Source organism: Chionomys nivalis, chromosome 1 (assembly GCF_950005125.1).
Source record: "Chionomys nivalis chromosome 1, mChiNiv1.1, whole genome shotgun sequence".
NCBI lineage: Eukaryota > Metazoa > Chordata > Mammalia > Rodentia > Cricetidae > Chionomys > Chionomys nivalis.
This window is the reverse complement of record NC_080086.1, coordinates 78,420,752-78,443,869: the sequence shown is the minus strand read 5'-3', so window position 1 is coordinate 78,443,869 and position 23,118 is coordinate 78,420,752. Positions and strand designations below refer to the sequence as shown.

At 50.0% G+C, this 23,118-nt stretch overlaps 2 protein-coding genes across 4 annotated transcripts in view; one reads left to right on the top strand and one right to left on the bottom strand.

The window, feature by feature from the left end:
- The first annotated feature begins 1,426 nt into the window (after positions 1-1,426).
- On the top strand, positions 1,427-22,917 carry Capg (capping actin protein, gelsolin like). 3 transcript variants are annotated; one of them, XM_057768612.1, is made up of 11 exons: positions 1,427-1,469; positions 2,802-2,861; positions 14,540-14,574; positions 14,681-14,853; positions 14,942-15,096; positions 15,274-15,441; positions 16,313-16,462; positions 16,754-16,846; positions 17,303-17,435; positions 20,923-21,011; positions 22,733-22,917. In XM_057768612.1, exons 3-11 carry the CDS (start codon positions 14,552-14,554, stop codon positions 22,796-22,798), a joined length of 1,050 nt encoding a protein of 349 aa, XP_057624595.1. In that variant the 5' UTR covers positions 1,427-1,469; positions 2,802-2,861; positions 14,540-14,551; the 3' UTR covers positions 22,799-22,917. The 3 variants fall into 3 exon arrangements, with proteins under 3 accessions (XP_057624595.1, XP_057624604.1, XP_057624589.1); XM_057768621.1 differs by lacking the exons at positions 1,427-1,469; positions 2,802-2,861 and adding an exon at positions 7,035-7,072; XM_057768606.1 differs by lacking the exons at positions 1,427-1,469; positions 2,802-2,861 and adding an exon at positions 7,329-7,375.
- The window catches only part of Elmod3 (ELMO domain containing 3), a 48,074-nt gene continuing 45,606 nt past the window's right edge, over positions 20,651-23,118 (bottom strand). Inside the window, exon 12 of the mRNA XM_057768586.1 lies at positions 20,651-20,918. Coding sequence (XP_057624569.1) covers positions 20,800-20,918 — 119 coding nt within the window. The 3' untranslated portion in view covers positions 20,651-20,799. The remainder of the gene's footprint in view (positions 20,919-23,118) is intronic.

The following is a 23,118-nucleotide window of genomic DNA, read 5'->3' as shown; positions in this document are numbered from 1 at the left end:
CAAGGTCCAGCACTCGGGAGACAGAGGCAGGAGGATCTTTGTGAGTTCGAAGTCTACAGAGTGAGTTCCAGGACAGTCAAAGATACACAGAAAAACCCTGCCTCGAAAAATAAACAACAACAACAACAAGTTCATTTACCCCTGCATAGGGAGTTTGGATCAGTCTGAGCTATATAGGAACTTGTCTCAAAATTTGTAATTTTTTCCATGTTATTACCTCCTGAGTGCTATGGTGGGTGGTGGCGTTTCAAGGGAGACTTGACATTGTTCCTGGGCCACATGTGCAAACAGTGTGGCTGGTGAGGGGGACAGAACTTGCTGTGGTGAATGTGCTTGACTTCTTGGTAGGGATATGGGTCACATGGGTGTTGCATCTGTCAATACTAGAAAAGTGCTGTGTGCCTGTAAGCCCAGCACTCCATGGGCAGAGGCAGGCAGATCTCCGTGAGATCACAGCTGGCTTACATAGAATGTTCCAGGTAGACATAATAAGACCTTGTTTCAAAAAAAAAAAAAAAATCTGCCCCCCCCCCCCAGCCATCTCACCAGCCTAGGGAGGTCCTTTCTAACCTTCCTCAGTGGGATGTGACTGCTTGGGTTGCCCAGCTGACCAGGAACAGTCAGGGTGTAAATCTTTCAAACCCAGTCAGTGGAACTCAGAGAATCGAATTCTGCTTGACCTTTGCAAAGTTGCTTCTCAAAAAACAAGGCTGCTTTGTCCTTTGTCGACAGAGTCCGTGGGTGGGTTTGTGTGCTGTGTGTGGAGCCAAGGCAGATACTGACACAGACACTGGCTGGTCTGTTAGGCTCTGAACTAGAGAAGGGTAATTGCATTGATGTGGGTCAGGTCAGCCTGGATTCCAATCCTGGTTCCCTCCTGATCCTCCCTCACAATTCAACTAAGTAGGAATAATGGTGAAGAATGGGAAGATGTGGGAAGATGGAAATCATTGTTAAAAATTACATTTATTTATTTGCTTATGTGAGTCTGGTCCTCCAAGAGCTGGGATTACAAGCATGTATTGCCATACCAGGTATTTGTGGTGGGGGGGGGGGTCAAAGTCAGGGCTTCCTGCAAGCCAGGCAAGCACCCCATCAGCGGACCTGCATCCCAGGCTGGAGATCACATTGAAGGCACCAAGTGCTCCAGGGAACTGCGGAGGTTGGAACCCTGATGGAGACCGGGACCCGTGGGTTGAATGAGAAGTGAAAACTGCTCTCCTCAGCCCGTTTTCCCATCATATGGAAAATTAGCTTTCCTGGTCCTGAGGTCCCTACCAGGCCCCCAGTGCAAGGTCTCTAGTGAAGCAGATGATGGAAGGGAAGGGCCGGGCCAGGATCGCCCCCAGTCAGCTCCAGCCACTTGGCCCTTCACGGTGACTCACTTCTCCTAGGGGGTGGAGGCGTGGTCGCCAGCAAAACAACGGTCAAAGCCACCAAACCTTCCTCGAAGCAAGTCGCGCTCTTGGGTATGTGTTCTCTGCGGCCTGGGGCTCATTCTTTGGGGTCCAGAGGGCCTCTGTGGGTCCCGGGACTGCCCGGCTACCTGTTCCCCTCCACACCTTAGGGGCGAAAGCTCAACTGGAATTTAAGACTGGGCGGGTAGAGCCAGCAAAGCACTTTCTCAATTACGTGGGAGTTAAAGGGTAGGGCAGAATAGAAGTGGGGTAGGGGTGAGGGTGGAGGGACCAACCTGAGTCTTAAAAAGAACAAATTCCATGTTTTTCTTTTTATATAACTTTGTTGGGTTTTTTGTTTGTTTGTTTTGTTTTGTTTTGTTTTTTGAAGCGGTGCCTCCTGTAGCCCAGACTTCCTTAAACTCACTATCTAGTCAAAGATGACGTCAAGCCTCTCATTCTCCCGTAATCTTCCAAGTGCTGGGATTACAGGTGTGAACCACCCTACTTAAATTAACCACACTCAGCAAGTCTTTCTTTTCTTTCTAGGTTATGCGTATTCTGTTGTGTCTGAGTGTGGGTTTGTGCATGCAGGTTAGAAAGGCATCAGATCCCTGCAGCTGCAGTTACAGGTGTTTGTGGATGGCCTGATGTGGGTGCTGGGAGCTGAAATTGGATTCTCTGGAAGGGCTGAGTGCTCTTAACCACTGAACCACACACAGCTCCAGACCAAGAACCCTCTCTCTCTCTCTCTCTCTCTCTCTCTCTCTCTCTCTTTTTTAATAAATTTTTCTTCCTGTGGTGAAAGGACCCTCTTAGCTCAAGTGTAGCGAACAGCGATTTTCATCCATCTTTGTCCTCCAGTGTGTACATAGGGACTCAGTCTAAGAGCCACCTAGGTTCTGCATCTAGTGCAGCCAAGACCAGAATATCTGGGCATTCACAGGGAAGTGGGAAGTGGGAGAGGGCCCTGGTTTAACTTTCTCTCCACAGCAACCTCCCAGGAAGCTTGGGAAGGGATGGGCATTGCTACAGCAGGTGCTGGCCACTCTTGCCAGGGTCCCTAGTAAATCGTGTCAGCAATGTTTACATCACTGCTGGCATGAATGGTGACTAACAAAGAGGGTGCATGAGATGACTCAGCTGGCAAGGACGCTTGTCACCAAGCCTGAAGCCCTGAATCTGATTCCCAGGACTCACATGATAGGGGACAACCATAATTTGCCCTCTGACCTACACCCTCAAGTTGTGGTGTGTTCATGCCACCCCCCCAAAAATAAATGAAAAAAAAATATATATACTTGAAAAAAAAAAAGAGTCCAGATTTACTGAACATTCGTTATTTGCTCATTAATTGTAGCATCTTGTTTAACCTTCACGTTTATCTGTGTGTCTACTTTACAGATTGGTCCCGAGGAGGCTCCACGAAGCTGAAGTTGAATCAGACCTGAAGTCATACTGCTGGTAAGTTGTAAAAGCCACTCCCCGCAACACCTGTGGGTAACCAAGGATGATCTGGGACTGCAGGCACTGCTCACTGCTCCCACTCCTGGAGTCTGAGCTCTCTTTCTACCATGTGGGTCCTGGGAATCGGACCAGGTCTTCAGCTTGCTGAGGAACATCTTTAGCAGCTGAGCCATCTCACTGATCTCTGTTGTCCCATGCTGTGGTCCCTCTCAGGGCTTCATGCATGCTGTGTGAACACTCTACTAGCTGAGTTCCAGTCCTTAAGGCTAGCTCTCTGCCCTGCCTGTGGTTCTGTGAGGGACAAGGCCTTGCTGGAATCTCAGCCCAGACCACCATGTTTTTAAGGCTGTCATTTGGCCACGGGGACCCTTGGAAGCCAGCTACAAGATATCTTCTTCTTCTTCTTCTTCTTCTTCTTCTTCTTCTTCTTCTTCTTCTTCTTCTTCTTCTTCTTCTTCTTCTTCTTCTTCTTCTTCCTCTTCAACTGCTATTTATATTCATGTGTATGGATATTTTGTCTGCATGTCTGTATACAGTGGGTGCCTGGTGCTTGAGGTGACCCGAAGAGCACGTTAGATCCCCAGGACTGGAGTTGCAGACAGTTGTGAGCCTCCATGTGGGTGCTGGGAATGGAACCTGAGTCCTCTGGAAGAACAGCCAATACTCTTAGCCACTGAGTCACCTCTCCAGCCCCACAGACTGTGTTCTTAAGAGAGAACATTCAATTTTTTTAAATTTTATTTATTTAGCCGGGCAGTGGTGGCGCACACCTTTAATCCCAGCACTTGGGAGGCAGAGTCAGGTGGATCTCTGTGAGTTCGAGGCCAACCTGGTCTACAAGAGCTAGTTCCAGGATAGGAACCAAAAACCTACTGAGAAACCCTGTCTTGAAAATCCAAAAAAAAAAAAATTATTTATTCATTATTATTGTGTGTACACTTGTGTGCATGCATGAGGTGCATGCCACAGCACATATGGAGGCCAGAGAACAACTTGCTTTCTTCCTAAATCTCTTTAGATTTATTTTGGTATGTGTGTGTCTTACTTAGGGTTTTTCTTGCTGCGATAAAATACCATGATCAAAAGCAACTTGGAGAGGAAAGGGTTGATTTCATTTCACAGTCCATCACTGAGGGAAGTCAGGGCAGGAACCTGGAGGCAGAAGCTAAGACAGAGGCCATGCAGGAGTGCTACTTATTGGCTCTCTCCTCATAACTTTCTTATACCGTCCAAGACCAAGTGCTCAAGGGCAGCTCTGCCCACAGTGTGCTGGACCCTCCTATATCTTCAATCAAGACGTTATACGCCATAGACTTGCCTACAGGCCAATCTTATGGAGGCATTTCTCAATTAGGAATCCCTCTTCCCAGACATGTCTAGATTTGTGTCAAGTTGATGAAACCCAATCAGTAGTATAGTGTGTCTATCTGTGTATGCAAATGTGAGTGCAGTGCTCTTGGAGGCCAGAAGAGGGAGTCAGACCCCCTAGAGCTAAAGTTGTAGGCAGTTGTGAGGTGCCAGACATGACTTCTGGGAACGAAACTCCAGTCTTCTGGAGAGCAGCAAATGTTCTTGACCTCTGAGGCACCTCTCCAGTCCCGGAGGACATCTTTGAGGAGCCCATTCTGTCCTTTTTTTTTCTTTAAGATTTATTTATTTATTACGTACACAGTGTCCTGCTTGAATGTGTTCCTGAAGTCCAGAAGAGGGCATCAGATCTCATGATAGATGGCTGTGAGTCACCATGTGGTTGCTGGAAATTGAACTCAGGACCTCTGGAAGAGCAGTCAGTGCTCTTAACCTCTGAGCCACCTCTCCAGCCCCCTATTACTATAGGTTCTAAGGACTGAACTCTGGTCATGAGCAAGTGCTTTATCCACTGAGCCATTCCATTGCCTCCACTTAATATCTTGAGAAAGCATTTAATTCTTGCCTTGGTGGCATTTTAGAACACAGAATACATCCATCTAGAGGGCACGGTGTTGCACACCTGTAATCCCAGCACTCGGAAGATGGAGAAATGGAGACAGGAGGATTGAAAGTTTGAGGCCAGCGTGGGCTATGGATCGAGGCTCTGTCTCAAACAAGCAAACTCCCCACATCCACTTAGTACTCTGTTTTCTCCGGGCTTTCCTCTAGCAGCATATACTCAGATTGGTGTGATGGTCGGATAGTTGGGAAGGCTTGCTTCTGGTCCTGTTGCATTACCAAGGACAGAGCCTTGTCTCTGAGTATTAAGTCCTGTCTGGAACAGACTGTTGACCAACACTCTTCCAGGACAGGCCTGCCAGAGTCCCTGTTCACTGAGCCACCCAAATGTGGCTGCCCACTGGGTGCTGACTCTCCAGGGCTTCACACAGACTCTGCTCTTCCTCCCTCTAGGGCAAGAGGTTCTCAACCTGTGGGTCACGATCTCTTTGACAAACTTATTTCCAAAATGCATTTAGATTTATAACAGTAGCAAAAGTACAGGTATGAAATAACAAGGAAATAATTTCATGGTTGGGGGTCACCATGACGAGAAGACCGGTGTTAAAGGGCTGCAGCATTAGGAAGGGTAAGAACCACTGGGCTAGAGATTCAGAAGGGAATCGGAGCCTCCTTGACTCAGTCTCCTGCTTCCTATGTGACTTGGGGCTGTGCCCCAGGGTCCTTCATGGGGCCAGTGAGTTAGACCAGATTGATTATATTTTGTGATACTGTTGCCTTGGGTGTAGCCTGAAACCCTACTCCCTCTATCTCTGCTTCTTTTTTCTTTGAGACACGGTTTTGTTCTTTAATTCTGGCTGGCTTGATCATGCTTATGTGCTTCTTTTTTGAGGGGGTCAGGAGGGCCTCCAGGGTCTTATGTGCCCTGGGCTGGCTCTGAACTCTCTATGTAGCCGCGGGTGACTCTCCACTTCTGATTCTCCAGTCTCTGCCTCCCGAGTGCTGCTTTGACGGGTGTGAGCCACCACATCCTGACCACGCTAATTTCTGTTGCTCTCCCCGAGACCCCCAGTGCCAAGACTGTGTGGCAGTGGACACCTGGCAAAGGAGCGGCACGAGGGGGCAGCGTAGGTTTTCATTATTTTTTATTTATTTTGGTTTCTTGAGACAAGGTTTTTCTGTGTGGTCCTGGCTGCCCAGGGTCTTGATTAATAGTTTTGACTGGCCTTGAACTCAGAGTTCCACCTCCTTTGCCTCCTGAGTGCTGGAATTAAAGATGTGAGCCACAGGGGCCGGAGAGATGGCTCAGTGGTTAAAAGTACTGACTGCTCTTCTAGGGGATCCGGGTTCTATTTCCAGCAACCACATGGCAACTAACAACTGTCTATAACTCCAAAATCTGACACCCTCACACAGAGATACATGTAGGCAAAATTCCAATGTACATAAAATAAAGTAAATAAATTATTCAAAAAAAAAAGATGTGACTCAGCACAACCTGTTGAGGGGAGGGGGTAGTCTTTGGTATTTGGGGCACGGAGAGACTGCATTAAATGTGCCAAGGCAACTGGGGTAATGCCTTGATGTATGGAATCTTAGTGCTCAGGAAGCAGAAGCAGGAATGTTGTCATAAATTCGAGGCCAACCTGGAATACATATTGAGTTTCATAGTAGCTTGGGCTCTAAAATAGAACTGTCTCAGTAACAGACAGAGAGACATTTGGGCATGCTGGTACACACCTGTAATCCCAGCACTTAGGAGGCAGGGGAGTCAGGAGTTCAAGGCCAGCTTGAGCTGCATCATAATTTAGAGGATAGCCTTGGCTACAAGAGTGCTTGTCTCAAAAACAAAATACCCAAATGAAAATAGACACACCCCCAAACCAACCAGAATGTGTCAGGGCCCCAAACACTGTCTTGGAACTTTGCTTCAAAAAAGAAAAAAGAAAAAAAAGGTGGCACACGCTTTCGATCCCAGCACTCGGCAGGCAGAGGCAGGCGGATCTCTGTGAGTTCGAGGCCAGCCTGGTCTACAGAGTGAGTTCCAGGACAGACTCCAAAGCTACACAGAGAAACCCTGTCTCGAAACCCCTGCCGCCCCCCTACCCCCGCCCAAAAAGAAAGAAAAGAAAAACACATGTACTCGTGGTAATGAGACGAATAGTCATGGGGAGGAGGAAAAGTTAGTGCAGAGCCAGTGACCCAACCCAGGAAATGTGACTAACCAGCCACAGCAGGGGAGTGCAGCTTCGTCTGTGCAGAAGTGCCTGTCCGGGCTGGTGAGTGGAATGGGGCCTTCCTCGCTTGTCTGACTTGAGGTTGTTCAGAAGCTGCCCTGCCCGAGGCCGCTGTGAGGAGACTGGGTGGGCTCTAGCCTTCCAGTGGCCACGTCTGAGAAACAGCTTTCTGTCAGCGGGCCAGCTGAGTCTCAGAGTTTGCTTCCCTGAGTCCTTGGACCTCAGAACCCTGAGCCTTCCCTTGGGTGGGGCAGGTGGGTGGGACAACTCGGAAGAGAAGAGGGAAGTGAGAAGCGAGGGTGGGGCAGGCTGAGAAGAGTCTGAGAAGAAAAGGCCTGTGGAGAGGTAAAGTGGAATGGGCTCCTGGAGATGGGCTAGCTGGACCCTCTTGGCTGGACAGGGAGGACTGGTTGGGGGAGGGCTGGCTGCTAGGGTCTGGGTAGTCAGGAGTGATGCCCCTGGGCATAAGTCCGGCTGAGGCCGTTGTCCGACTGCCGTTCTGCAGCTGCAGAGAGGCCGGGTGGTGGTGGATGTATTCCAGCTGCAAGGAGGTACTAGCGGGTCTGGGTTCATCCTGGTCTGTAGGAGGTGGCGTCAGACCTTCTGAGAGATCCCCAAAGGCCATCAGTCAGGGGATGAGCTCAGATATGGCAGTGGCTATCCCCAAGATAGCACTGGCCTAGGTCTAGACAGCTGGACCGAAGGGGCTTGGGAAGAGGCAAGATAGGTCCGGCTACTCGAGGGGCATTCAGTCAGCCCCCAGCAGCAGGCCATGCGGGGAATGGTGTGGACAGAGAAGAAGGTAGACTCGGAGGTGTGGAGAGTGGGTTCTGCTTCGTGTATGGGGAAAGAGCATTGTCTGGGTGTCCAGAGCCACTGCTGTCCACACTTCTAAGGAGCATGGGTCACAGTCCAGAAAGTCCCTGCTTTCTTGTGTGGACAGTCCCCTCCCTAGGGCTGGTGCTATTTCAGGTCACAGTTAACGGTGCGAGAGGGACCAGGAGGGGAAGTGGGAAAAGTTTTTGCGTCCCAATAAACCTCTCTGCCTAGTCAATAATTCAAATCAGACCAAATCAAACCGAATTAGAAAAAGCCCAGGTTTAATGGATACTAACACTACTGGGTGGTGTGGCTCTCCAGCCCCTCACAGAGGCAGGAAGGAAGACCGGAAAACCACGTGTTTGTTCTCTGGGGGGGCAGTTTAAATACCGGGTGAGGGGAGTGGTCTTGAGCATCTCTGGGGAGGGGTCATTGTTTGGCGGGCTTTCTCGGAGGTGGAGTCTGGTCTGAGTCAACTCCCAGGGGAGGGGGCTTGGGATGGAACTTCTACCCAAACATTGCAGACTCTTTGGGTATGTGGATGCCAGGAGCTGAGGCTACGCTTCCTTCCGAACAAAGTGACCTGTTGAGAATCGGAGTCCGAGGAGGGCAAAAATCGCCCAGGCTTTCCTTAGTATGGGTCACTGGTGCAGTTAGGTCACTGATGGGGTCAAGCACGTTGTTGAAGGTGGGAATGACCCCAGGGTGTCCATCAGGTTATTCTAAGGGCCAAGATTGGCCACCTCCCCCACAATCAGGACAGTCTGATGGGTCTCTTCACCTCTGCCTTTCTGCCTTAAGGCTGCTCCCAGCAGTGCCCCTGGCGCTGAGATCCTAGGCTATCCTCTGGTTTCATCTACTCTGATAACTGAGGTTCAGCAAATCAAGGCAATTGAACACATTGTTTGGACGCAATCAGATGTACCCAAAGGTCCACAGGCAAACTCTTCCTCCTGCTCCAAAGGTGCTTTATAGTCTCAGGGAGAGAGCCAGTCCCTAAAACTCACGCCACACTATGGCTCAGTGGGGAAAATGAGTCTTCAACCGAGGTGACCAGCTATGATGTAGCTCAGTGGTAGAACGTTTTTTAGCTGTGCCCCTTGACCTTGGGTTTTGTGCCAGCACTCCTGCCACTCCCAAAGGAAGATATATAAAAGAGACTGCCTGGCGCCATCTTCCTCTCTCTCTCTCTCTCTCTCTCTCTCTCTCTCTCTCTCTCTCTCTCTCTCTCTCTCTCTCTCTTCTCCAGGCCTGTACACGCTCCCCCCAATAAACTCCTAAGCTGTCTGTATGTCTGTGAGTTCCCCATCACCAGAAGCATTCAAAAAGGGGACGACGAAGTGTGCTCTGGAAGAGGTGTCTGTAGTGTGCTCTGAGGACTAAGCCCTAAGGCTCCTAGTGCTGGTCTGTGATTACGTGACAGTCTTATGTGGAGGAAGCAGGTCTGTGGTTTCACTGGATGTGATGGTTCCCCCACTTCCCTGAACCTGCTGGCTAGGCCACAAGGCAGACTGTTCTTCATCTCTGTCTTCCCCTCCTGCAGCCGGCCCAGTGCTGAGCCCCTGGTACAGATGGGGAATGCACGGAAGTGCAGGGACTGAATGCTTGAGGGGTAGGGTGTCAGGAGTGCCCCTGCTGAGTGGGCTGGGAAAACTCCCACAGGAGCTATGGTACTGGAGCATCCCTCAGATAGCTGGGGCTGACATGTGTGCTCCTACAGGGATGGAGGGCTGCGACCCATGCACCTCGCACCTCACTGAGGAGGCGAAGGGCTGAAAGCAGGAGACAAGAGTGGAAGGCTGTTTGCTAGGAAAGCCCCTTTCCTCAGGAAAGCGTGGATGCAGGCAGGATCAGGAGCTGATGGGGGGGCAGTCAGGATCTAGGGCTTCTCTCACTGCTACCCAGCCATGTACCCCACTTCCCCACCCTTGGGAGTAGGAACTGAACTTGGAGTCTCTGCATGCTAGGTGAGCACTGTACTACAGAACTACATTCCCGGTTCTCTTTTTACCTTTTATCTTGAGATTGGCCTCATTATGTCGCACAGGCAGGCCTCGAACACACTCTGCAGCCCAGGCTGGTCTTAAACTGCTAATACATCTGCCTCAGTTTATCAACAAGTTGGGATTTCAGGCTTGTACCAGCCTGCCTAGCTTTGTCAGGAGGTTGTTGGTTTTGTTGTTTGTTTGTTTTTGTTTTTTCAAGACAGGGTTTCTCTGTGTAACAGTGCTGGCTGTCCTGAAACTCACTCTGTGTCCAGGCTGGCCTCGAACTCACAGAGGCTCCTGCCTCTGCCTATGCTGGGATTAAAGGCATGCACCACCACACCTGGCTATCAGTTTTAAAAGCCTTCCTCTCCTTCGAGTTCCAGAGCCTGTTTTCATACCTCATGTACTATGGGATCACTTTGAACACCTACGGAAAACACTTCCAGCCTGAGGAGAGTGTCCTGGCCTGCTGATACACTCAGGGGCTGGGGATGTAGCTGCTGGTGGAGTTCCACCCAGCATGCACGCAGACCTGGGTTCCATGTGCGTAAATCCAGCCTGCTCATCCAGCACTGTGGAGGTGAAGGCGGGAGGATCAGAAGTCCAAAGTCTCCCGTGGCTACCTAGTGAACACAAGACTAGCTCAGGCTATAAGAGACCCTATCCCAAAAGAAAAAAGAAATAAAAGAAAAAAAACTTATTCCCTAATACTTGATACCGTAAGGAAGGCTATAACAGGACCGCCACAATAAGTATAGGGACCGAGCACCAGGTCCTTGCAGTGTGGGGAAAGACTAGTCTCAACACCCAAGTAGTGTGAGCCAACAAGGCTTTCACAGTCCAGGAGCTGGGGAAGAGTCAGGGCGTGGAAAATTACTAAAAGAAAGTGCCGCGGGGTGGGGTGGGGGGGGCGTTCTGTCAAACTAACCTAGCAGGTTTCTTGTTGAAGATAGCCAGGATGAGCAGACATCTTGTGGGGGGTGGTGCAGGTCGTAGAACCAGATCTGAATAAAGGATGATGGGATATGGATTATGGGAACTTGCAGCCTAACCCATGTTTCAGGGATCTTTGGCAGCAACCAGATTTTGCAAGGAAGTACGGAGAAAGGTCTAGAAGGTTTAGATGGAGTGATAGAGTTTAGCCAGAGTCTTGCACTTCTGTAAGGTGGTTGGTTATTTTTTTTTTTACTTTTATTATTTATTTTTGTGTATGTACACATGCATGTTTCAGAGGTCAGAGGGCAACTCCAGGAGCTGGTTCTCTCCTCTGTCCTATGGGTCTTGGGTATGGAACTAAAGGCACCTTGCCAGCAGACCATCAGTCCTGAGGAGGCTCTGTAATGAGCACTAATGAGGGCCGTGAAGGAGCAGATAGCTGAACCCCCTCATCAGAACCCCACAGTAACTTGGAGTGGAGGGCACTTGACTCTGAGTCATGGCCCAGCTTCTCATTTTGGTAACACGGAACTGAAAGCACTGAGGTTACAGACTCAGTCTCTCATTCCTGAGCTTGGGTTTGGGGCAGCCTCATCAGTTCCTACCTGACTCACAGGCTAGGCTGCCCATAGCAGGGGGTGTGCACACAGCCCATGGCATTTGTGGGGGTCACGCTGAAACACATGATCCTCTGTTGGGAGGTTGATACTGAAAAGGAAAGTAGTAATTCCCCGTGGGCATTTCAAGTCTTTCACCCTAGCTCCGCCTCCTGCTCTGCTTCCTGTGCAGACTCAACAGTCCCTGCTGACCCAGCCACCCTGACCACAGAGTGGCCTCTGTGCTCCTGCAGCTCCAGTCTGCGGGGTCTGCTTCCTACTCTCACCCTCCATGTCCCTCAGGGCACCTCTCCCAGTAACTCACTGAATTAAGTGCTGGAGACACAGAGTCTCTTCCTTTAAAAGCCTTCAATAAATAAACAAGCAAACAAAACACCTTAGCTATGAGACCTGGCTCAGTGGTAAGGGAGCACTTGCTGCTGGGGCTAACCATCTGAGTTTGACCCCTAGAACTTACATAGTGGAAGGGAAAGCCAATCCCTTCTTCACATCTGTTTACTGTTTAGTGTCTGTACACGTACACTCGAGCGCGTGTGTGCATGTACATTGTCCATATGTGGAGGTTGAGCGCGTGTGTGCATGTACCATTGTCCATATGCGGAGGTTGAGCGCGTGTGCGCACGTACATTTGTCTATACGCGGAGACTGAGCGCGTGTGTGCATGTACCATTGTCCATACACGTAGGTTGAGCACGTGTGCGCACGTACCATTGTCTATACGCGGAGGTTGAGCGCGTGTGCGCATGTACCATTGTCTATACTCGGAGGTTGAGCGCGTGTGCACATGTACCATTGTCCATACGCGGAGGTCAAAAAAGGAGCCAACTACCATTGGGAACAAAGAAAAGGGAGGGTGAAGTTGTTATGACTATTTTTCTGAAATTAAAAACAATGTCAACAACAGCTTGCCTTTTGTGTTCTCCCTATACTACAATTCCTTTTGCCCAAGAAATATTTTCTCTACCGACTCACAAAACAAAGATGGCATTCATCATTCTGGAACTGGAAGATGCTGGGATGGCTGATGCCCAGAACGAGTGCAGTTTTTGGGAGAGCATTGGCTAGGAGGGAGAAAATCCCATAAAAGGTTTGTTTTTAGTAGATTTAGAGAATACAAATTCTGCTCTTTCTCTCTTCCTCTCGCTGGCTGGCCTGGAACCCACTGCGTAGACCAGGCTGGCCTTGAATTCGGCGCTCCACCTGCCTCTGCTTCTGAGTGCTGGGATTACAGGCTTCCAGGCTGCTCCACCTTGCCGAGTTCTCGCTCTTTGTCAGGGTCCCATGGATCCCAAGCTGCTCTCAAAATCTTTGAGGATGATCTTGAACTCTTGTCTCCACCTCTCAAGTGCTGAGGTTACAGGCATGAGCCATCCATCATGTCCAGTTTCTGCAGTGCTGGGCTTGAACCCAGGACTTCATGCGTGCTAGGCAAGTTCTCTACCAATTAAGTGGCATCTCTAGTTCTTTGTCTGTTGTTTAATAGTTAAGATTTTTTTTAGATATTAGATTAAAAAATAACATTTTTGTTGGTATGGGTACATACGCTGCATGCATGTACGGCGTAAATGTGGAGATTGAGGGCAGTCTCAGGGGGTCTGTTTTTCCTTTCACCTTTACTTAGGTTCTGAGATTAAAGTCAGTTCATCAGACTTATGCAGCAAGCACCTTTACCCGCCAAGCTGTGACACAGGCCCCTTGTCTATTTTCCTTCCTTTCTTCCTTTTTCTTGTTCGATGGGGTGTTTTATAGTCCAGTTGGCTCAGAATTCACTAGGTAGCCAAGGATGGCCTTGAACTTCTGATTCTCTGCTTCTGTTTCTGGAATGTGGGTCCCACAGGTGTACACTGTCAAACCAGGCATTTTCTGTTGTTTTAAGACAGAGTTTTATGTAGCCCAGGCTAACCTGGAACCTGAATGTCCCTGAGCATCTGGACTTTCTGCCTTCCCCTTCCCATTGCTGGGGTTACGGTCACACATGATGTCCTTCTCCTCCTCTTCCTCCTCCTTCTTTTCTTCTTTTAGTTTTTGAGGCACGGTCTTCTTGTGCAACCCAGGCTGACCTAAAACTCTTGATCTCCCAAGTGCTGGAATTGCAAGTCTGTACTAGCATATTTAGCTTACTTTTTTAAAGATTTATTTATTTTTATTTTCATGTGTATGGGTAGTTTTGCCTACAAGTACACCTGTGCACCGTGAGCATGTAGTACCCTTGGAGACCAGAAGGGGGCATTTAGCCCCCCCAGAACTGGAATATAGATGATTGTTGGCTCCTGGGAACTGAACTCAGATCCTCTGCAAGAATAACAAGTACTCGTAACTGCCGAGCCATCCCTACAGCACCAGGTGGCTTATTTTGTTTGTTTGTTGATTCTAAGTCAGGAGTGGATGTAAAGTTCTGCTAAATGCTTTCTGTGTACACATTGATATGACTATGATATAGTAATATCACATATACTTGTAAATTTGGTGTGTTATATTGATATGAATAGCCATAAAGATATACTAATGTCACATAGAGTTGTTAATGTCTATTATATTGGTTAAGTTCAGATGTTGGGACAACCTTACATCCCCAACATAAGCATCATTTGATCACTAAGTTTTGTGTTTTTTAATTTAAAATTTTTATTTTGTAAATACTTTTTCTATTTGTGTGTGTGTGTGTGCAAATCGTGTTTGTACGTGTCTGCATGTGTGGACACGTGTATAGGTCTAATAGCATGTGTGTGTATGCATGTGGAGGCCCAAAGTTGATGTCAGGACTCTTCATCTTATTCATTGAAGCAGGGTCTCTTAAACGAACCAGAGCTTGCCGACGGGGCTAGTTTTGTTCTTCAGTTTGCTTTGGGGATCCCCTGTCTCTGTCCTCTGAAGCTGGAATTACAAGTGGGCAGCTCACCCAACACGTATGTGGTTTCTGAGGATTCGAACTCTGGTCCTCACACGTGCCATGCAAGCATGTTAGCTGTTGAGCATCACCTCAGCCCAGGTCATCCTCAGCTCCTGACAGCTGTGAGGACCACCCAGGTTACATAAGACACTGCCTCAAAAGAACCTAAGGGAGACTACTTGACCACCTGGAAGGCTCCCCGAGACCAAGGAGGGAGGTCTGTTAGGACCCTCGTGGTAACCATGGTTTCTCTCCTCAGGTCTGGAGCAACATGTACACACCCATCCCGCAGAGGTAGGCAGTGCGCCCCATGTCTCTGCTCTCACTATACCCAGACTTCGTCTCCAGGCCTGCCCAAGCATCTGTGCTTGAGCCCACTAGCAACCATCTCTTCCTACAGTGGTTCCCCATTCCCAGCCTCAGTCCAAGACCCAGGCCTACACATATGGCGCGTGGAGAAGCTGAAGCCCGTGCCCCTAGCGCGAGAGAACCATGGCATCTTCTTCTCTGGGGACTCCTACCTAGTGCTTCACAATGGCCCCGAAGAGGTCTCCCATCTGCACCTGTGGATAGGTAAAGGCTTTGGAATTCGGCAGAGGCAGGGACGGAGGTTGCAGGGGGTCTCGGGGACCTTGCCTGTCACCTGTCATCTTCATCCTAGGTCAGCAGTCATCCCGGGACGAGCAGGGGGCCTGTGCTGTGCTGGCCGTGCACCTCAACACCCTCCTTGGGGAGCGGCCTGTGCAGCACCGTGAGGTTCAAGGGAACGAGTCGGACCTCTTCATGAGCTACTTCCCGCGTGGCCTCAAGTACCAGGTGAGACCCACCTCCAGGCCCTCCTTCCCGTGACTTTTCTCTGAGTTAGCTCCTCTTTCTGGCTGTTCTTATCCTTCGGAAGGCCTGGGCACCCTTGGCAATTGGTTTCTACGGCAATGCAGTGTAGAAGGCTCTGGGTGCCTGTGAGGCCACTCAGGCCGGTTTTCTGGGTTGCAGGAAGGTGGTGTGGAGTCCGCATTTCACAAGACAAACTCGGGGGCCACCCCAGCAGCCATCAAGAAGCTCTACCATGTTAAGGGGAAGAAAAACATCCGTGCCACTGAGAGGGCGCTGAGCTGGGACAGCTTTAACACCGGGGACTGCTTCATCCTGGACCTGGGCCAGGTGGGTAGGTGGCCGAGACTGAGCACTGTGTTAAGACAGTCTGGGAGGCCGGGGGAGCAGTGAGAACCCGTGTTCTGGTGAACAACCGGGAGAAGACATCCCCAGCCAGCCAGCCCTTAGACCCATAGGGATTATTTCCTAGTGCCACGCAGACACCACTATCCACAGACGTCCAATCTCATAGATTTAGCGATCTCGAATCTGTATACATATCTCGTGTGCTTCCTCCCGTTCAGTTCCAGGCCTGTTCAACCCGCGGCCATTGGCTGCATGCAGCCCAAAGTTTATAAATGGGGCTCAACAGAAAGTTTCAAACTTTCTTAAAACATGTTTTTTGATTTTTTTTTTTTTTTGAAATTTGATTACGTTTTTAAAAATTTGTCTGTGTGTGTGGGGGGTAGCATACTCATGAATGCAGATACCAGCAGAGGCCAGGAGAGGGCGCTAGAGTTACAGGCTGTTGTCAGCTCCCCACGGTGGGTGCTCAGAAAGCCCGGCAAGAGCAGTGGATGCTCTTGACCACTGAGACATCTCTCCAGTGCAGGAGGCACTCTTACAGGCATTGTCCTTCCCTTTCTCAGAGGCCTCTGGAGAGTGGCCTTGACTTCTTGGCTTTTGTTTGTTTTTGAGCTAGCGTCTCAGTGTAGCCCAGGTTGTCCTGAAACTCACTATGTAGACCTGGTCTCAAATACACAGACATCTGCCTGCCTCAGTCTCTGCCTTGTGAGTACTGGGATCAAAGGCGTGCACTGCCATTACTATACCCCACACTGGCACAGCCTTCTTGCTTGCACCGCCTGTGGGGACAGTTTTTCAGTGGGGGCAGGACAAAAGCTACTGGCTGTGATGGGCCTGTCTGGCTTCTCTGCAGAACATCTTCGCCTGGTGTGGTGCAAAGTCCAACATCCTGGAACGTAACAAGGCAAGGGACCTGGCCCTGGCCATCAGGGACAGCGAGCGGCAGGGCAAGGCCCAGGTGGAAATTATCACCGATGGAGAGGAGCCAGCCGAGATGATTCAGGTTGGGAACACTGCAGCGGGCAGATGGGAGCTGCTGTTTGGATGTAGCCAGGAGAGACAATGCTAAGCTGGGATGATGAAGGCTGCTGAGAGAGGATGACTAGGGCCATCCGGAGCCCTGCTCGGCCCTGTGGTTTCACATGGGGTACCCTTTCCTCTGAGTGGGTACAGCCGTGGGCAGGCTGGATCCATCGCTTTGCCCTCCACTTTAGTGCAGGACACAGGTGGCCCTGGATGTGTGACTTGAAGAATTTGGGGGTAGAAGCCTCAGTAATCCTGTCTGGTTCTGCAGGTTCTGGGCGCCAAGCCTGCTCTGAAGGAGGGCAACCCTGAGGAAGACCTCACAGCTGATAAGACCAATGCCCAGGCTGCGGCCCTGTATAAGGTGGGCACGTCAGGCCTGCTGGGGACCAACCAGTCATCTGCCGGTGGCAGAGGCATGGAGCTGAAGGGATTGGAGGAGGAGGGTGTGGGAAGGCTGGGCCAGGAACTAGGTAGGTTTGTAGGGGTCAGAGGAGGGATGGGTGGGAGTAGGCATATGGCAGCCCTCTGAGGAGATACACACTTCCAGCTCGTTGGTGGAGGTTGGAAGCTAAGGCGGAGCTTGCCTTTACTTGAACCCTGTGCAGTTGTAAAGTGGAAGTCACCTCTTTCCCTAAGGCAGTTGTAGCCTCTGAACTGCAGTTGACAGACAAGAGGGGCTGTCTGGAGCTTGCCTTTGGGAGGCTTTTTCCTGCCTGTTGCTCAGAACTGTTGGGAAAAGCAACTGGGGAGGGCCTGGTTAACCCATTCCTTCATTCAAGGTGTGTGTGTCACACTGGGGACTGTACTTCCTCCCCAGGTCTCTGATGCCACTGGACAGATGAATCTCACCAAGGTGGCTGACTCTAGCCCCTTTGCCTCTGAACTGCTGATTCCAGATGACTGCTTTGTTCTGGACAACGGACTCTGTGGCAAAATCTACATCTGGAAGGGTATGTGTGACTCCTCTGTATGAGCCTGAGGGCCCTGCAGCTGCAGCTGCCATGGGGCCCTGCAGCAGGCTCAGCCACATCAGCCTGAGGGTCCTGCAGCTTCCTTGAACCCAGCAAACTCAGCCATTTTGAAAACCTCAGTGGGCCTCAAAACTCCAAGGACCTGTTGAGTACATTTCTGGGTCAGTTCCAGAGATTCAGATTCACCAGGTCTAGGCTGGAGTCTGAGCATGTATGGGTTTAACACATTTCCAGGGTATGTCTGCGGGGCTCCAGGGGAGACAGTGTTCCCAGGGTATGCCTACGGGGCTCCAGGGGAGACAGTGTTCCCAGGGTAAGCCTGGGGGGCTCCAGGGGAGACAGTGTTCCCAGGGTGTGTCTGCGAGGCTCCAGGGGAGACTTTGAGAACTCTCTCTGCAGTTTCCAGGCCTTCAGGGCTCTGAGGTCCCTGACCTTGAGGTTCTGAGTTAACTGTAACTGAGGTAAATTTTAGTTGGGCTTGGTAGCACTTTACACAGTGTGTGGTAAACTTGGAGGCTGTGCTTTTCCAAGAGATTGATTGTATTTACTGGAGAGAGAAAGGCTGCTGTGTGCTGGAGCCTGGCTGCTTGCTTTGACCATGGAAAATGTAAAGACGGCATGATCTCAGGAGCCTCTTTCCTTCCCTCCCTCCCTTCTTTCTCCTTCCTTCCTTCCTTCCTTCCTTCCTTCCTTCCTTCCTTCCTTCCTCCCTCCCTCCCTCCCTCCCTCCCTCCCTCCCTCCCTCCCTTCCTTTCTTTTCTTCTTTCTTTTGTTAAGTCCAAGTTTCTGGTCCCTCAAATGAATTCACAGAGCTGGTTTTCTGATGCAAATTACATGAGGGTTTTTAATATGCAAACTCAAGTTTGGACCAATACCTTTCCAGCACCATGGTGAGTGCCAAAAATGTGGCAGGGTGTGTGTGTGTGTGTGTGTGTGTGTGTGTGTGTGTGTGTAGAACTTTTAAAGGGGAAATGCCACAATCAGGGGAGTTCATGTCCTGTCGCCTTGGGATTGGGTAAGGGGGTCATAGGGTAAGATAGTTTCTGAAACCATTGGTCAGGTTTTGGGCACAAAAATCTAACAAAGAGCCAAGATACCTGACAAGGTATCTTCAAGGACAGGGTGCCTCCTAGGAGCTTCTGGACCTCATTAAATTGTATGGCCTTGCTCCCTAGCCCCTAGCTATTTTCAGGATGTCCGTTCAAATTCTGCTATCCCAGCGCATCTCTGGAGCTGAGATTGAGCCCCCCACTCATTATATGGCTTAAGATGAAGTCCCTTTTTTAAAACAGAGTTTGCGGGCCTGGAGAGACAGCTCAGTGGTTAAGAGCACTGATTGTTCTTCCAGAGGACCTGGGTTCAATTCCCAGTACCCACATGGCTGTCTGTAATTTCAGTTCCAAGGAACTTGACACCCATGGCAAGACACAAATGCCCATAAAATAAAAATAAACAAAAACAAAACAGAGTTTGCAGTCAGGTCCTCACACTTTCTGTGTGTGTACAAGCCTGTGGGTGGCCGAGGAGGCCAGAGGAGGCCATCAGATCCCTTTAGCTGCTGTTAAAAGCAATTTTGAGCTCCTGATGTGGGTGCTGGGAACTGAACTCTGGTCCTTTGCAAAGCAGCAAGTGCTCTTAACCACCGAGTCATCTCTCCAGCCCTTTCCCTTCCTTTTTGAGACAAGGTCTTGTGTAACCCAGGCTGGCCTCTGACTTGTTCTGCAGCCAAAGATGACCCTGCACCCCTGATTCTCTTGCCTCCATCTCCTGAGTGCTGGGATTTTCTCTGGTGCTGCGGCTGGAACCCAGGGCATGCTGGGCAAATATTCTACCAACTGAGCTACATCCCTTGCCCTGGGGTGGCCTCTTCCTTCCTGCAGAGATGCCAAACCCCATGAAGCCAGTGCTAAGATTCCAGAGGCCCATGTGAGTGTCTGTGGTCCCCGAGAAAGGAATCCTTACAGAAAAGGGCACAGTAGGACAGGAAGCTCGGGAGCAGGGAGACAAGTGCCCACAGATGCCACAGCAGTGAGTCACTTACAGAGGAAGGACACAGATACTTCATGGTTCACAAGATTTTGACAGTGGTCAGAGAGTCAGCCACTGCTTGTCTGTTTCCTTGTCAAATGCCTTCAGCTTGAATCACACTTTGCGGCCCAATGATTGCCTGTTGTGGATTCTGTGTTTTTAGTTTTATAAACACTTCATCAGCAAGCGTGCTGGCTTTTGGCCCTGTGTGAGTCAATTTGCCTCTACAAGCAATTCCATTCCATGTACTATTTAGTTGCACACAAAAAGTTTGGCAGCAGAATGTGTTATCCTGTACACACACAGAAGGGGAGGGGCTCCGGGGAAGGGTGAGGCCATGGCCCTAGCGTTTCTCTTTTATTTTACGCGTATGTATGTCTATTTTTCCTGCATGTATGCCTGAGAATTGTGTGTGTACAGCGTCCTTAGAAGCCAGAAGACAGTACTTGCTTTCTCGGAACTGGAATTTCAGATGGTTGTGAGCGCCAAGTGGGTGTTGGGAATCAAACTCAGGTCCTTTGCAAGAGAAGCAAGTGCTCTTAACTGCTGAGCCACTGCCCTAGCCCACTGGCCTTACAGTTCGATGTCTAGGAGGAAGCTCATTCTTCCTAAAGATGGCTCGAGCCAAAAGACTCTGCTGGTTCAGGCAGAAGCTTTAATTAATTAATTAAATCTTAGCTTAGCGTTAGGAATTTTTCCTAACGTGAGCTCTCTGCCAATGCAAATTCCCAATCAAGACAAATCAAAACAAGTCAAATTAAAAAACATCCAGGTTTAATGGGATTCCTGCGCTCTTGGGTGGCCCCAAAGGGGAACCAGGAGGCTGCCAACCCGACCATCAGGAGGAAGGAAAAGGGACCACGCGTTCTTCTTTTGGGAGTTCACTTAAATACTCTGTGGGAGTGGTCCTGACTAATTCCCCAGGGAGGGGTCAGGACCTGGCCTGCTGGGATTTGGAGTTCAGATCAATACAACTCTCAGGCCTGGGGGCTGGGATGAATGCGAGGGGCCGGGGTCTACCCTCCCAACTTAACACTTAGAGCCACCAGCTTTCTGGGAAAAATAAATTAAGGGCATGACTTCATACTCCAAGGCCTTAGATACTCTGATGTTTGTTTTATAAAAAGAAGAAAACTGTCAGGTATTCTGTGTACCCCCTAAATTTCCTCAAGAAAACGGGGTCGAGACTAGAGACTTTCCATTCCCTCCAGTGGCTCATGCAGTCCGGGCTGACTTCAAACTTCCTGCGTAGCTGAAGACGTGAAGATGGGGCTGGAATTCTGAGCTTCCTGCTTCCACTTCCCCAGTGCAGGGCTTACAGATGGTTTTCTGTGGTGCTAGGGACAGAAAGCAGAGCTTCATACACGTTCGACAAGTCTTCTCCAGGTGGCCACACCTCACCTTCTGCTCCTTTTGACATCTCGTTCCTATGTTCTAGGGCGAAAAGCTAACGAGAAGGAGCGGCAGGCAGCCCTTCAAGTGGCCGATGGCTTCATCTCTCGGATGAGATACTCCCCAAACACTCAGGTGAGGACAAACCCATGTCCCCACCTCCTCCTCCTGGTACCCTCCTGTGGCTCCCTACCCCAGCCTGGACAAGAGCCGGACACCTCAGGAGTTGGGAGCTGGCTTGCCTGCCTCAGACCAGTCAGGTGGAAAGGCCTTTCAGTCCTTCAGCCTTTTAAAAAAACAAAAAAAAAAACAAAAACCCAAAACATATTATCAGAGAGAATCCTGGGAGGTGGAAGGGCAAGGTGTGTCACTGGGGCTGGGTGTCCCCAGCCACTAGTGTTCCTTTTCTCTTAGTCCCAGCACGGCGCTAAACAAGTTATTCTCACCCCGCCTCTCTCCGTAAGGGTCTCGTGCAGACTAGGCTGACCTCAAACTCTCTAAGTAGCCAAGGATGACCTTGAACTTCTCATCTTCTGGCCTCTAGTGTGGGTCCCACCTGTTTTATGTGGTGCTGGGAACTGAACCCAGGGCTTGGTGTGTGGCTGGCAGGTGCTCTACCAATGGAGCTACATCCTCAGCCCCCTTGACCCCTTTCGAGACAGTCCCCTCTGTTGCCCAGAGTAGCTTAGAATATGCATCCCTGAACTCACAACGATTCTCCTGCCTCAGCCTCTCAAGTGCCGAGACCACAGGTCACCATTCCCTGGTCAGAAATTCTGATACAGAAATTCTGGTACAGCTGATGTCTGATTGGCGAAATTTGCCAAACTGGGTACCCCAATCCATGAAGCAGTGTTCTCTCAGCCTGTGTCCTGTGAGCTTGATTCTCATCTTTGTCTTCTCAGGACTGGCTCACACTGCTTGTGGCCTCTCACCTGGTATTACAGGGCTCCTGTTTTCTTCTTCTTCTTCTTCTTCTTCTTCTTCTTCTTCTTCTTCTTCTTCTTCTTCTTCTTCTTCTTCTTCTTCTTCTTCTTCTTCTTCTTCTTCCTCCTCCTCCTCCTCCTCCTCCTCCTCCTCCTCTTCCTCCTCCTTCTTCTTTTTTTTAAAGATTTATTTAGTATGTATACAATATTCTGTCTGTGTGTACACCTGCAGGCCAGAAGAGGGCACCAGACCCCATTACAGATGGTTGTGAGCCACCATGTGGTTGCTGGAAGAGCAGGCAGTGCTCTTAACCTCTGAGCCATCTCTCCAGCCCCTCCCGTTTTCTTGAATGAAAGAATTTAGTCAAGAGACAGAGAGTTTGAGCAGTTTATTTAGCAAATCACACAAGGGAACACTCCAAAGAGATTGGAGTGCATTGCCCCCATGGTGGGGACATTGTACCACACTGGGTTCTGCATTGTGGCTTCTGAAGACATTTTATGACTATTTGGGAGGTGGGTGGTATATTCATGAGGCAAAGTGGTCCTTTTTCCTCCTAAATTACGATGAACCAGATATCCCTTTAGAGTGGTTCCTCCATAGCCTCTATAAAACCCACAAAAGGGTGTATGTGTGTGGGGGCCATTGAAAACACAGTGCAAGTGGCATTAGTGAATGTGCACCACTCGAAGATGTGGGCCTTCTGGTTGATGGCACGCGTGGGAAAATGCCCTCGCCCCTGTCTCTGATGTGGCAAGACAATCTAACCGTAGGGCCATGACAAGAAGATTTAACCACAAAGGAACATTCTCTCGGGAGACACAGCTGTCAAGGTATCGCTGCGCGTTCCTTTGGTCATGGCAGCCCTTGTCCCCCTCCTCAGAAGCATAGGCGGGCAGCCTGTGAGCCAAGCCTTTCTCCCACTGCAGGTGGAGATTCTACCCCAGGGCCGAGAGAGTCCCATCTTCAAGCAATTCTTCAAGGACTGGAAGTGAGGGTGGGAGTCCCCAGCCTGCCCTCCGGTCTCCCACCATTTGCCCCCTCCCCCCGCTGCTGAGTCAGCACCAAGGTGCCCTCCGGATGCTCAATAAAGGACGCACATTCCTTTCCTAGTTCCCAGCTCTCTCCTGTGTGCTTGCCCTGGACTGTTTCTTCTGCTTATTCACTTGGGCTCGTCCCCATTCTGGGGTCTGAGTAGAACATAGGTGATAGATAATCCCACCGCTTCCAGGAGCCCAGCTCTGGTTCTGTGTGGCCAGGACTCAGTGGAACCGCTGTTCAATCCCCACCGTGCCCAGAACCTGATAGGGAGGTG

Coding starts and splice junctions, on each gene's coding strand:
- Capg (XM_057768612.1), top strand. CDS start 14,552: ATGTACACACCCATCCCGCAGAG. Junction 16,463..16,753: donor AGCCAGCCGAGATGATTCAG/GTTGGGAACACT, acceptor CTGGTTCTGCAG/GTTCTGGGCGCCAAGCCTGC. Junction 16,847..17,302: donor AGGCTGCGGCCCTGTATAAG/GTGGGCACGTCA, acceptor CTTCCTCCCCAG/GTCTCTGATGCCACTGGACA.